Source organism: Rhinoderma darwinii, chromosome 2, assembly GCF_050947455.1.
Source record: "Rhinoderma darwinii isolate aRhiDar2 chromosome 2, aRhiDar2.hap1, whole genome shotgun sequence".
Taxonomy (NCBI): Eukaryota; Metazoa; Chordata; class Amphibia; order Anura; family Rhinodermatidae; genus Rhinoderma; species Rhinoderma darwinii.
In genome coordinates, this window is record NC_134688.1 from 117,214,912 (window position 1) to 117,230,514 (window position 15,603).

At 41.3% G+C, this 15,603-nt stretch overlaps 1 protein-coding gene across 3 annotated transcripts in view; it reads right to left on the bottom strand.

Moving 5' to 3' along the window:
• Nucleotides 1–15,603, bottom strand: part of DRC2 (dynein regulatory complex subunit 2) — a 32,936-nt gene that overhangs the window by 7,859 nt on the left and 9,474 nt on the right. For all 3 annotated transcript variants that reach the window (XM_075852194.1, XM_075852196.1, XM_075852195.1), the window contains exons 4-7: nucleotides 12,935–13,104; nucleotides 10,581–10,719; nucleotides 9,887–10,084; nucleotides 4,754–4,972 (exon numbers count right to left, since the gene is read on the bottom strand). In XM_075852194.1, coding sequence (XP_075708309.1) covers nucleotides 4,754–4,972; nucleotides 9,887–10,084; nucleotides 10,581–10,719; nucleotides 12,935–13,104 — 726 coding nt within the window. The remainder of the gene's footprint in view (nucleotides 1–4,753; nucleotides 4,973–9,886; nucleotides 10,085–10,580; nucleotides 10,720–12,934; nucleotides 13,105–15,603) is intronic.

Sequence of the window (15,603 nt, forward strand, 5' to 3'; positions counted from 1 at the left end):
AAATAAATGGCCACCTTTTTGTACCAGGTTTTAGTTTTGCGTTTTACTAAATAGGGCTGTAAAACCTGGTCGCTTAAATCCACCCCCCCCATGTACTTGTTATATTCGGACACGCTCACTGGTTTGTGCTTGTCCGATGTTGCCCCTCTTTCCCTCACTGCCACTGTTCCTGCGGTATGAATCGTGCTTAGCACATACACGTCTTTGCGATCCCTGAACTTGACCGCCAGCAATTCCTCAGATGCATAAGCAGAGGAGTCCCCCTTTACCATGCGCTTCCCCACTAATTGCTGTGGAAAACCAATTCGGTTTTTGCGCATGGTACCACATGCCCCAGTCCTTGCAGCATGCAAATGCCTAAACAGGGGCACACTCGAATAAAAATTATCACAGTACAGGTGGTACCCCTTGTGAAGCAGAGGCTGCATTATCTCCCACACAATCTTACTGCTGGTGGAAAGATCAGGGGGGCATCCAGGAACATTTATTGTGCGGTCCCGCCCTTCATAAATCCTGAAGGCGGTGGTATATCCTGACCCGCTTTCACACAATTTGTAGAGCTTAACGCCATATCTTGCCCTTTTTGAAGGTAGATATTGGCGAAAGCTAAGTCTGCCATGAAAGTTGAGGAGGGATTCGTCCACACTTACATTCTGCTCAGGGGTGTAGAGTTGCAGAAATAAATTATTCAGGGAATTTATTAGCGGTCTTATTTTGAACAACCGATCCCGGTTTGCATCGGTACTTGGGGGGGCCTGTGCGTTGTCATTGAAGTGGAGGAACCTCATTATTGTCTCATAACGAGACCTGGGCATTACTGCAGAATATACTGGGGTGGCTTGGGCGGGTCTTGTTGACCAGTAAGACCTAATGGAGGGCTTTTTGACAATACCCATATTTAGGGTGAGCCCCAAAAAATTTTTTAATTCCTGCAAATTGGTGGGCGTCCAATCTCTGGCATGGGTGGATGAAGGTTTCTGCCTTATATATTGCGTGGCATATAAATTTGTTTCGTGGACAATCTGATTTAGGATGTCGTCCGTTATAAATAAATGGAAGTAATCCATTTGGACAAAATTTGTATTGTCCACGGTTATGCCAGGAGTGGCCGTAAATCTGTGGATTCTAGGCCCAAAAGATGGGGCAGGTGCCCATACAAGAGCCTGGACTGGAGGGACCAGGCTGTCCCGTGCTACAGCGCTACTTGGCCCTGCGCTTTCATGTTCTGCAGTTTCGACTGCATCAGGGACAACGTCCCCTGAAGATGAACCTGAAGTGACGCTGTCATCGTCACTACCTAAAACAGGTTCCATCTCGGACGCCATCTCTGATGCGGTCTCCGACTCAGACCACAGCATGGCGTATGCCTCCTCGGCGCTAAACAACTTCCTCGCCATAACGTAACTAACACAACAAATTTTTTTTTTTTTTTTTTTTATAAAACACACAAACTAACTGCTATATATATCTACACTACCGCTAACAAAAAAATAAACCGCTATTGCTATATATATTATATATATGTGGATATATATATAATTATATACTCCCTACCTGCCTATTCTAATAGAATAAAAGAAAGAAAGGTAGATAGATAGAAAAAAAGATAGATGGATAGATAGATTGTATAGATAGATAGAAATCTATCTATACAGAGAGTGTAACTGTATTTTTTGTGTAACTGTAACTGTAATCTTCTGGCAGCAATTCTCCCGAGTCTCTTCTTCTCCTCAAACTGAAACAATGTTTGAGGAGAAGAAAAGAGGCAGGAGATTTACTGCCAGAAAAGTCTAAATAAAACAAATGTGGTCGCTGTGATAGGTTTTCACAGCGACCACATGATCAGGGACCATCAGATTGGTCCCTGATACTCTGCCCAGTGCCCAGAGCTGTTGGTAACAGCGAGGGCACAGGGCTGTGTGCACGCGATCGCGTGCACACTGTTTTCTATGCAGAAATGCATGTGATCGCTGTGATTGGTTGTCACAGCGATCACATGTTCAGGGGCCAAAAGATTGACCCCTGACATTCTGCCCAGTGCCCATGGCTGTTAGCAACAGCCAGGGCATAGAGCTGTGTGCACGCGATCGCGCGTGCACAGTCTCTGAAGTGCGGCCGTATATATACTATACGCCGGACTTTAGAGACCCTGACCGCTGGCCGTATAAATACGGCCAGCGGTCGGGAACCTGTTAAAAAAAAACTACAATAAAGCAAAAAAGTTACACATATTTGGTATCGCCGCGTCCGTAACGACCCCGACTATAAAGCTGTTACATTATTTAACCCGCACTGTGAACGCCGTAAAAAATAAAATAAAAAACAATGGAAAAATTGCTGTTTTCTGTTAATCCTGACTTTAAAAAAATGTGATAGAAAGTGATCAAAAAGTCGCATCTACTCTCAAATGGTACCAATAAAAACTGCAAGTCGTCCCGCAAAAAACAAGACCTTATACAGCTATGCCGACGCAAAAATAAAAAAGTTACAGCTCTTCGAATGTGACAATGGAAAAATCTAAAAAATGGCTTGGACATTAGGGCCCAGAATGCCAGCAGGGGGAAGGGGTTAATACAGATACAGTACAATGTAATATATTTTTGTGCATGATAGATAACTGTATTTTTGTTTTATTATCTGTATTATCACAATTAATTCTATATAAGCTTGCTATACAAAAGACCTGCATGTCAGGATCAGCTAAACCTCTCTACTTGAGAGAACTACAAATCATTGTAAACTACAAAATTTGTAAAACACTAGAGATGATATCAACATTGAGGTTTCATAGTGGCCAGAAATGCCTACAATGGAATTTTACTCTGTGCTTAAAAGAGACTCTGTCACCACATTATAAGTGCCCTGTCTCCTACATAAGGAGATGGGCGCTGTAATGTAGGTGACAGTAATGCTTTTTATTTAAAAAGACGATCTTTTTTCACAACGTTAGGAGCGATTTTGGTTTATGCTAATGAGCTTTCTTAATGCCCAAGTGGGCGTACTTTTACTTTCGACCAAGTGGGCGTTGTACAGAGGAGTGTATGATGCTGACCAATCGGCATCATGCACTCCTCTCCATTCATTTACACTGCACATAGCGATATAGGTATATCGCTATGTGCAGCTACATAGACAAGCCCTAACATTACTACAGTGTCCTGATAATGAATACACATGACCATCCAGCCTGGACGTCATGTGTACTCAGAATCCTGACACTTTTGACTTTTTTTTGTGAGATTCCAGCAACGGATACGAAATCTCGCGAGATTACAGAGCTAAACGAGATTTGGTTTCACTCGCCGGAATCTCACAAAAAAAAGATTCAGAAGTGTCAGGATTCTGAGTACACATGACGTCCAGGCTGGATGGTCATGTGTATTCATTATCAGGACACTGTAGTAATGTTAGGGCTTGTGTATGAGGCTGCACATAGTGATATATCTATATCGCTAGTGCAGTGTAAATGAATGGAGAGGAGTGCATGATGCCGATTGGTCAGCGTCATGCACTCCTCTGTACAACGCCCACTTGGTCGAAAGTAAAAGTACGCCCACTTGGGCATTAAGAAAGCTCATTAGCATAAACCAAAATCGCTCCTAACGTTGTGAAAAAAGATCGTTTTTCTAAATAAAAAGCATTACTGTCACCTACATTACAGCGCCCATCTCCTTATATAGGAGACAGGGCACTTATAATGTGGTGACAGAGTCTCTTTAAGGCTACATTCACACGAGCGTGTCTCTTTTGCGCACGTAAAAAACGCAGCGTTTTTACTACATTTTATGTCTGTGTGCCATCAATCTGTGCTGCATTTGGCATCGGCGTGCTTTGCATGTGGCATGTGTTTTTCACGTCCGCGCAAGTACTTCTTTTTATTTCTTTTTTTATTTCCCTGCATTTCTTTGTAACTGCTGCATGAAACACGGACAGCAAATGGATGTCGTCCGTGTGCTGTCCGTGGTTTTCACGCACCCATGGTCTTCAATTGGCGACTAGGTGCGCAAAAACGCACCAATATAGGACATGCAGTGAATTTCACACAATGGACACTCGCTGCGTGAAAACTCATGCATGTCTGAATAGCCCCATTGACATGAATGGGTCCGTGTGCTGTGAGTTATTTCAACGCACAGCACCCGTTCGAGGAATACACTCGTCTGAATGAGCCTTAAGAAGCTATTGGGTTCCCAACTGCTCTGTATATGAGAGCTGGTCTCTTCCGATTGTCATTTTTTTCTGAAAGATCGTCAGTAAGAAAAAAAAAAAAAGAACACCCCTGACTGGGGTCCACAAAGCATACAAAGAAATCTAGCAGTATAACCTGACCTTTACTTCATGTTGTCTGTTGTATAAAGCAGAACTACCAGAAGATTTATATTAAATACCATTGGGTGTTCTTTATAAATATGACAAAACGTATATTTTTTCCTGTCTTGAATTATCAAAGGTTGAATTCAGGTAAATCAGTGTCTGTGTTTGTGTCCCACATTCTGGAAGCTCACTGTTATTGTAGTTTTATTTTAAGTGAGTATATATGTGTTTTTTGGCTCATAGATCAAATTTTATAAACTTTTTAATATCGGTTCCATCTGACACACACACACATATATATATATATATATATATATATATATATATATATATATATATATACATATATATATATATATATATACTGTATATATTTGTAAATGTACAGATGATAAAAATATGAATTTTAGAATCTATCTGCTTTTGAATGTGGCAATACCTTCTCTGTAACTCTACTCAGTTGCTTGTGCGCTGCATTGCTTTGCACAGTCAGGGTGGTGAGGCGACTATGGTCTGCAGCTCTTGCTTCGTTCATCTGGCTTTTCAGCTTCTGGAACTGCTTGTGCACCACTTCCTTATCCTCTCGTAGTTGCCTGTTCTGCTGATCACTTTCACGAGCATGAGTGGCAATTTTATTCCTTAATGTTGTTATGGTTTCCTACGTGAAAGAAGAAGTGATCAGTACCTTAATCACTCAGCTATATCCCTGATATTAAATATTATTCTATTTTAGTAATCAAATGTAAATAAATCAGATTATTATTTTCCGAGTAATGTAGTACGCTATCAGAAAGAGAAAAAATATTTCAGACGGTCTTTTTCTGACTTCTTGTTAATCGTTGGTCTGTGAAGGTTATCGTTTTGGACGACAATGCCATAAGTTATAATGACAAATCGTCAATCGATCTCTACCGTGATCTGTTGTCTGGTCTGGGTTTATATGGATGGGATGCAAATCTGTTTGGCATGAACAAATCCTTTAGTGATCACCAATACACCTTTTCACGGCAGTCACTAAGGGGCCTTAGGCTAGGCCGTCGCCTTTTCACGGCAGCCTACATGGATGACCCGTGCATTGCTGGAGCTCGAACGGTAGTGATCAAAGTTTACTTTGATCGCGGCCGTTTAACCCCATAAATGCTGCGGTCAATAGTGACCACGGCATTTAAGTTGTTTACAGAGGGAGGGAAGTCGTTCTCTCACCCATCGGCGACCCACAAATGAGATTGCGGGCCTCCGATGGGGTGCCATGGCAGCCGGGGGCTATATGGCTGCCTGCCCTGGCTATATGCCTAATAGATTGCCTGTCAGTTTCACACTTTTAGGGTCAGTTCAAACATTGTGTAAATACCGCAGATTTTCCACAATGGAATTTGTTGCAGAAAATCCACAGGATAAAACAGAAGCAGCAAAGTGGATGAGATAAAACAAATCTCATCCACACGCTGCGTAAATAGTAAGCGGAAGAACCACTCAGAAATTGACATGTGGTGCAGAGTTTTATTCTGCAGCCTGTCAATTGTATTTGTGTAATCGCTGCTTATTTGTTGTAGGTTTTCCCCATTGAATTCAATGGGAGGTAAAACCCAGGGCCGGCTCCAGGTTTATGTGGGCCATTGGGCAACACAGACTTAGTGGGCCCCTTTGCAGGGGAATCACGGCGGCAGTAAAATAGCAGAAAACGTCACTTTGTGCCCCCATATATACGTTAGGCCCTGTTTATGCCCCCATACAGAAGTTAGGCCCCCAGTTTGTACCTTAATAAATTTAATGCCCTCTGTAGATAGTGCCACACAGCCCCCCTCCCAGGTAGTGCCACACAGCCCCCTCCTCCCAGGTAGTGCCACACAGCCCCCTCCTCCAAGGTAATGCCACACAGCCCTCTCCTCCAAGGTAGTGCCACACAGCCCCCTCCCCCAGCTAGTGCCACACAGCCCATCTCCCTGGTAGTGCCACACAGCCCCCTTCCCTGGTACCTTTCCACTCTAGGAGTGGAATCCCCAACCAGAGAACTGCCGACGCTCTGGCTGGGGATTCCGCTTCAGGAGAAGCTCCTGACGTCACTGTCCATATATTACTACCACAATTACATTTTTTTTTGTATTGCCCTCCAAAAATGTAATAATAAAAGTTAATCAATAAGTTCTATGTACCCCCAAGAAGTACCAATGAAAACGACATCTCGTCCCGCCAAAAACAAGCCCAAATATCACTCATTTGACATAAAATAAAAAAGTTATGGCTCTTGGAAAGTGACGATGCAAAAACAAATAATTTTAGTTTATAAGTGTTTTTATTGTGCAAAAGTAGTAAAACATAACAAACTATACATCTCTGGTATCGTCATAATCGTACTGACTCATAGCATAAAGATAACATGTTATTTACGCCGCACAGTGAACGGCGAAATTTAAAATGCATTGAACATTGGCGAATGTAAAGGGAAGTGTGACCTAATATATATGTATGTATATATGTGTGTATATATAGATAGTGTATGTAATGTCTCATGAGCATAGAGACACAGCCCTGGTCATGAGCAACATCTTCACAACAAAGCAGGACAATTAGTTATTGTCCTGCTTTGCTTGGAAGCGATGGAGACAGGAGATACTGCTTTGATCTCCTGTCTCCATTTTAAATTTCCTACGTGTACGGGCGTTCTCGCGCACAGCAGCGCTCTTGGGTCGGCCGGTGACGTCATATCACCGCGCCGACTCATGTTAGCTGGGGATGAGCGCCATTCGCCCCCGCTACAAGCATACTGACAGGGTTTAAATAGCCCTGCGTCGGTGCGCTCAGTAGCTGGGACCTGCCCTCACCACTCCACTCCACCAACACCGGCTCACCACTCCTGCTCCTCACCGCTCCACCAACAGATGTCTGCTGCTCCCCGGCTCCTGCTCCACCAACGTCTAAGGCTGGGTTCACACGAGCATGTTACGTCCGTAATTGACGGACGTATTTCGGCCGCAAGTCCTGGACCGAACACACTGCAGGGAACCGGGCTCCTAGTATCATAGTTATGTATGACGCTAGGAGTCCCTGCCTCGCTGCAGGACAACTGTCCCGTACTGTAATCATGTTTTCAGTAATGGACGTAATTGGAGCTGTTTTTCAATGGAGTCAAAAACGTCCAAAGAAGTGACATGCACTTCTTTGATGCGGGTGTCTTTTTAAGCGCCGTCTTTTGACAGCGACGTGTAAAATGACACCTCGTGTGAACAGAACATCGTAAAACCCATTGCAAGCAATGGGCAGATGTTTGCAGGCGTAATGGAGCCGTCTATTCAGGTGTAATTCGAGGCTTAAAACGCCCGAATTACGTATGAAAATAGGCCGTGTGAACATACCCTTACTCTCCCCTGGTTTAACCCTTCCAACCCTCACATTACCTGCACATCCCCTGGTTAAACCTTGCTGACCTGCATTTCCCCGGAGTGCATCCCTAGTTAACCCTTTCCCACCTGCCTATACATTACCTGCATATCCCCTGTTCCCATTGATATCCCCTGGTATACGTTTAACCCTTCCCATTGTTCCCCCTTAGTGTACAGGGACAGTTATATATAGGAGGGGGACAGAAGCAGTGAGCGTGAATGTATTGTAATGTAACTTATATGTATGTATAGATATGTGGGTGGTGGTATAGATTAGGATTGTGATACCTTGTTTATCATGTGCCACGTGTAGTGTTAGTGTATACAATACATATTAAGTTATTATGTGTATTTGGATACACTGATAATATATTGTGATTATTTACTGTGTGTTTGGTGTATTTTATATCTAAGTGTAATTACTGTTGTATTAATAAATATTACCTTAATTTACTTACAATCGTATTCCCTTACTTAGTAGTAGGGGAACTAGGCATAACCCTAGTGACTCTGATTATAAAGAAGGTAGTAATAGTGGGTGACACGAGCTAGTGAACCCCGTTATTACTCCACCTTCTTCTACAGCGAAACTGCTTTTTTTTTTCTATTCCCCCAAAAATCATTAATAAAAGTTAATAAATAAATTATAAGTACCCCAAAATGGTAGCATTAAAAAATACAACTGATCCTGAAAAAAAAAGTCCTCATGCAGCTATGACGACGGAAAAAATAAAAAAGATATAGCTCTTTAAATGTGACGATGGAAAAACAAAAAAAAATTGCTTGGTCATTAAGGCCTAAAATAGGCTGGTCACTAAGGGGTTAAAAGACTGCACCCGACAACAACGGAAAAATCCAACCTGACAGATCAACTTTTCCACAGATATCAGTCATCGATCAGCATATGTCACGCTTGATCGTGTCCTGCAAAGCCGCGAGTAGTAGGCAGGAGATGGTCTAGATCAGCCTTTTCAGCTGTCTAAAATATCTAGCGTATGCAAAGTCTAAAATGCACACTACTTACGGTGAATCTCTAATAAATTATACATGGCACTTTGGTCAAAAGTCTGCAATATATATATATATATATATATATATATATACATACATACACCATTAGTCAGATTTTTTTTTTTAACTTAGTCTTAATCTTGGTTATCATGATACAACCCTGCAATGGTGACATCAACTCAGCAGGACAAAAGTATGTCTGGATTAATGCTAAATTAAAAGAGCAAAAAAAAAACTAGCAGAATCTGCTGTTTTTTTTTTATTAAAGTCTAAAAAAAATTGTATGCTTTCACTAGACATCTGCCTGGGTATGGATTATCTCACTATCAAGAAAGAAAGGCAGCTAAACTACTTTTAGTTTGTGTAACGGTCTAATATTCGGCAGATTATATACATGTGGACAGGCACAGAGAAATCCAATCAACAATGATCGGATATATTATAGACACGTGTAAGAAGATCACATTGGTTAAGTCTGTGATCTTGCACCACCAATGACTTCCAGAATGAAAGGCTTTGTAAAGGGCTCAAACTCCCTTGGCACTGCACAGAGCTTTCTCTCAGGGTATGTTCACATGTAGTCAACAAAAACGTCTGAAAATCCAGAGCTGTTTTCAAGGGAAAACAGACCCTGCTTTTCAGACGTTTTTTTACCAACTCGCATTTTTCGCGGCGTTTTCGCGGCGTTTTCAAAGCGTTTTTTACGTCCGTTTTTGGAGCTGTTTTCATTGGAGTCTATGAGAAAACAGCTCCAAAAACGTCCAAAGAAGTGTCCTGCACTTCTTTTGACGAGGCTGTATTTTTACGCGTCGTCGTTTGACAGCTGTCAAACGACGACACGTAAATAACAGGTCGTCGGCACAGTACGTCGGCAAACCCATTCAAATGAATGGGCAGATGTTTGCCGACGTATTGGAGCCGTATTTTCAGACGTGAAACGAGGCATAATACGCCTCGTATACGTCTGAAATTTGGCCGTGTGAACATACCCTCACTGGGAATCAGACCCATCATTTGAAGCAAAAGGGCAATCCATTGAATGACTGTGTGCTTAAAATATTGTGTCAGATTTTCATGAAGAGAAATCGCTGAGCATTGCTAATAAGGTTTAATACAACGCTGATACATTAGGTAGGTATTTGACATATAAGATGAGTATAATGAATACTGTATTACGTTACCTGAATCTTCTGAAGCTTTTTCATCTGATAAGCGATTTCTTCAGAGCTTTTTTCGTCTTTTGCTTTTAACGTCTCGAATGCAATTTTGCGGTCCTCTGTGGCATTTGTGTAGTTCTTCAAGGCTTGTTGGAACTGTTTCCACAGGTCCTCTACTGTCCCCTCCAGAATTACACGAAGAGAATGTTTCTCCTCTAAACTCTGTCAAATTCAGAATAAGCAGGAGTTTTAATGATATAACATGACGCCTAAATATATTTATCGAAGGGTGGAATGCAAAAGGTATCACTTCTGAGACCAGATAGACAGAGTCAAGATAGAGCTGTACAGTCAATAAAACACGGACATTAGAATCTCTAGATGCCGACGCTAGAAACCCGAAGTCAGGTTGGATTTTCCCCATCCAAATCTATTGCTTCTCCAACGGCGCTGGAAGGGTTTAGAAACCCACTCCCCTCCCACCCTCCAAAGAATTATTAAGCACATTCTGCTTAGGCTGGGTTTGCCGCAGTTTTTTATGTGTTTTATTTATCAATTCCAATAAAATATTTTACTATAAATTTTACAAAAAAAGTTTTAAAAACAAAGGCAAAAATGGCACGTGTGACCCAGCCTTAGACTTCTTATTTTCATCTGATAATTACAGCGTGTCAATAGTCAATATCGTCCAGTAAATACATTGAAATGCGGCAATGACCTTGTTTTTAATCTCATCTCTCGTACTCTGAAATTCTTGTTTAGCTTCATTCTCACTTTCGAGAGTATTCTGTCCCATAGCCAGCATCACGTTCTGTAGATACGACATCTCCGTCTCTTTCTGCTCAATGATCATCTTCCTGTGTAAGAGAATTACTTATAGTAAGAAGTGACAACCACATTCAGCACATTTCAGGTTTATAGCTGTAATCCCAATCTCAATTCTCAAATCCCAATCCCCTTTACACGAGGGGATACTGCAGATATTTTTAAAATGCTATAATAGCTTTACTACGAGGTAGGGGTTACTAAGTTAAATTGCTACTATTAGGCCTCAGAAAATACTGACTAAAATATGCATTTTGTGAATGGATAGTTCCACTTTTGGATGGGAAAACTTACTAAATAGCTTATAATTTCCATTGTTTTATTTTTGTTTGTTCTTTGCAATGCTCACAATAAGTGCTGTTAAAGTTCTTTGTAGTGCCTATAATAACAAAGCAAAAACCTATTCTGCCCTAGGCCATGTAATAAACTTAATATCAACCCTATATTCTGTTCCGGTCATCATGCGCCTAATACTAATCATTAGAAGTTAAGATTCAGTTGGAAAATTAATACCTAAAATATAGGGATGTGTGCTATATAAATACCCAATGTAGTGAAAATGTCCCCACAACTTTTATATAGAGAGCAAATACATTTAGATGGCAGTAACAGCTGCCCTTCGCTATCAGAAGCAGCAATGCTGAAAATAAAAACATTGTCTTACCACTAGGTGTCAGCACTTACCCAAACTTTGGTATTGGCTTTTCATTGAAAATGACTACATGACATTAGAAAAAAAATATATGAAAGCAGTTTCGTCTTGAACAACAATCAATATATAATGTAAAGTATGTAAATGCTTTAAGAAAATGTCATTATTCAGAGATCACAAATGACTTTTGTTGTCCTATTGCAGGAAATGCACCAGCAGTTCAATATTTACAAAGATCCTTCCCGATATAAAAGAATCAATATTGCAGAACAGTCTTCAGCCCATCTTTGTATACACTCCCTAAACTCTAGCAAGCTATATCATCACATTTCTAGGAAGCGGAGTGAACGCAAATACAGACTATAGAACGTGCAAACAGTATGAAAAAGTGCACGGTAGATGGGTATATGTTCTAGGTCATTTCTGAAAGATGCCCTTTGGGTTGGACTAACATAAATCTATGATCAAGAAAGCAATTTAGATTTGGAACACTAACAACACTAGTCTCAGGGGTACAGGAATGACATGAGTCCTGAAATAAGTACAATAGCAACCCCCCTTATTCACATGAGAACGCATCACTATGACAGAGCTCTTTAAATTAGACTGTTGTCAGTGTTATGCTTTAATAAAGTTATTGTAATTGCATCCATTAAACAGCCGCCAAAGTTGGTGGCTGAAAAAAAAGCGCTGGTTCTGTCAAATCACATGGTATATCACATGACTCCTCACAGCAAGTCAGAAACTCTGAAATGAAAGTCATCTTTGAACCCCACACCCTGTAGAGCTCTCCTGCCCGGAGGAAAATAAGAGTTCTGCATTGAACCTTGTTGGTTTTTCTTTGGATTCTGCACGCTACACACGCAATAAGGAACAATAAATTATAACCTGGGGCGTAACTATAGCGGATGTAGAGGTTGCGGTCGAATCCGGGCCCTGAAGCCTGAGGAGGCCTAAATAGTTTCTGCCCCATATGAGTGGCCAGTACTATGAATTGGATTTGAAAGTACTGTTGTATTTTGCATTGGGGTCCAGGAGCCTCACGATGCGCCTCTGATTATAAGACAGATATTTGCAATGGCAGACAGCATGCCTCAGGGGATATAACCACTACGCCTGTCAATACTTTAGCCCCAAAGAAAGGTATCTCTAAGGGATTGTTCACACGCACTATTTACGGACGTAATTCAGGCGTTTTACACCTGGAATTACGGCCGAAAATACTGCTTGAAAGCGTCGGCACACATCTGCCCATTCATTTGAATGGGTTTTACGATGTACTGCGCAGACGGTAATTTTTTTTACGCGCCGCTGTCAAAAGACGGCGCGTAAAAAAGACACCCGCATCAAAGAAGTGCCTGTCACTTCTTGGGACGTAATTACAGCCGTTTTCCATTGACTCCATAGAAAAACAGCTCCAATTACGTCCGTAATGGACGCTGCGAAAAACGCCTGCACATGCCATTACGTCTGAAATGCCGGAGCTGTTTTCTCCTGAAACCAGCTCCGTAATTTCAGCCGTAACGGACGTGCACGTGTGAACATACCCTAAGGGTTTTCCAGTACATCTAAAAGATAAAAATCACTATACAAACCTCTCTGTATCAAATTCTGTCTGTACCGTGACCAGCTCCTGTTGATACTCCTCCTGCAGCAGATCGAGGCGCTCTCTCTGCAGCTCTAATAACTGGTCAATGTTCTGGAGGTGACTGCGCAGAGCATGTGTGTACTGCTCCTCTGCTTCATCTATGTCTTTTATAAGAGACTGAAAGCACAGAATGAATCAATTATTATTATCCACTATTAATAGACACCAACGAGTACATTTATAGCGGCCCCAGCGCTACGTGGAGCCCATACATTCAATTTGATATGTAGCCAGGTAACGTAATAGTGTGTTTTAGCTGTGTGGGAGAATACTGGAGTACCTGGTAGAAACCTATAGTATTACATGAGAACATATAGAATACATATAGTTATTGCCCTGATTTGATCATTTGCATACCAGTATTTAATACATTTAAGTGATCGATCCTTGAGGCTCTGGCCAGCCAAAGTACATTTCCCGTTTAATGGTACTGACACTAAAAATATTTCTGTACCTGGATGAATATCACCCATGTATGTGGCATGTACAGCTAAGGGGGATATACATCTAAAATTTAAAGAGGCTCTGTCACCACATTATAAGTGTCCTATGTCCTACATAAGGAGATCGGCGCTATAATGTAGATAACGGCAGTGGTTTTTATTTTTAAAAACTATAATTTTTGAGCAAGTTATGAGCAATTTTAGATTTATGCTAATTAGCTTCTTAATAGACAACTGGGCGTGTTTTTACCAACTGGGCGTTGAACAGAGGAGTGTATGATGCTGACCAATCAGTGACCAACCAGTGACCAATCAGCAGCATACACTTCTCATTGTTCCAGCCCATTGTTCCAGCGTGATTGTGCAGTGAAAGTAGCTGGGCTGGAACAATGAGAAGTGTATGACGCTGATTAGTCACTGATTGGTCAGCGTCATACACTCCCCTGTACAACACCCAGTTGGTAAAAAGTAAAAATACGCCCAGTTGTCAATTAAGAAACTAATTAGCATAAATCTAAAATTGCTCATAACTTGCTAAAAAATGATAGTTTTTCAAAATAAAAAACACTGTTGTTATCTACATTACAGCGCCGATCAGATTATGTAGGAGATACGGCATTTATTATCTGGTGACAGAGCCTCTTTAAACGGGGTCTTTGCTCTCTGTGCGATAATGATGTCATATGTTAGACAGTGTACATATATTTGATGTATATGGGATAAATACTATTGATTGAACAAACTTCTTTAGGATAAAATCTACAAAAAATTGTTTCTGATCATATTTCTTTTGTAAAAAAACGACATAATGAAAAGATATCAGCTCCAGTTTGGAACAATAAGAAAGTCCTGCAAAAAAAAAAAAAAAAAAAAAAGATAAGGAAAAATAAATCTTGGTGGGCCAAGGATAAAAAAAATTAAAAAATTGCCGTAAGAATCCAGCTTATATGATCAATTATGTCCGCCACTCCGTTTCTTAGTAGTAGTTGCCAGTGAAAGACCCAATGGGGTCCAATAATGCTTCAAAGAATTCTACGGCACTCAGTATTGCTATTCAACAATGTGTCCAGACAGATATCAGACAGTGAGAACATTCACGACACGACGACGACAAACTTCCCATTAGTTACACATATGGTTACGAGCTATGACCATGAAAGCGTTATGACATGGATGGAAGCTTGTACCTATGTACGTACGTACATACACGCTTCCATCCAGGTCATGACGTTTCCATGCAGGTCATAGCTCGTCCACTAAGGGTATGTTCACACGCCCTATTTACGTTTTACGCCTGGAATTACGGCCGAAAAAACGGCTCCAAACCGCTGAAAAGACGGCCGTTTCAAAGAAGTGCATGTCACTTCTTGGGACGTAATTGGAGCAGTTTTTCATTCACTCCATTGAAAAACTGCTCCAATTACGTCCGTAATGGACGCCGCGAAAAACGCGTGCACTTCCAAAAACGTCTGAAATTCAGGAGCTGTTTTCACCTGAAAACAGCTCCATAACTTCAGACGTATTTTGCGTTTGCGTGTGAACACACCCTAACAGATACCGTAGACTGTTGGGAAACGTCCGGTATGCTTGTCACGGTACTACCATTATACTGACCTTCAAGTGGACTAACCATTTGTTTAACTTATGGAAAATCTGTCTTTGTGTTGTAAATGTTTTTACTGTTTGACATCTATTCAATAAGAAAGTCTTGCACATAATATTGAGTAGAATTGTGCCGTGAAATTCTTTGCAGCATTTGCTCTGGACATCATGGCCAAAAACACCCACAGTCATTGGAGGGTTAAAGTAAGAAAGACCCTCACCCTAAGGCCTTATTCACATGAAAGTATCCGTTTTGCGCGCGTAAAAAACGCAGCGTTTTTCTTGTGTTGCAGTTCCGCGTGACATCCGTGTACGATGCGTGTCTGCTATTTTACACGCGTATGTCCTCCATATGTCACGCGTTTTTCACATCAGCAAAAAAAACTGAAGGACGTGTTTTTCTTTTTTTTAACATTTACTGTTGCATGAATCACGCACAGCACACGTATGACATCCGTGTGCCGTCCATGATTTTCACGCACCCATTGACTTCAATGGGTGCGTGATACGCAAAAACCGCAGAAGTGTAAGACATGCAGTGAGTTTCACGCAGCGGACACACACTGCGTGA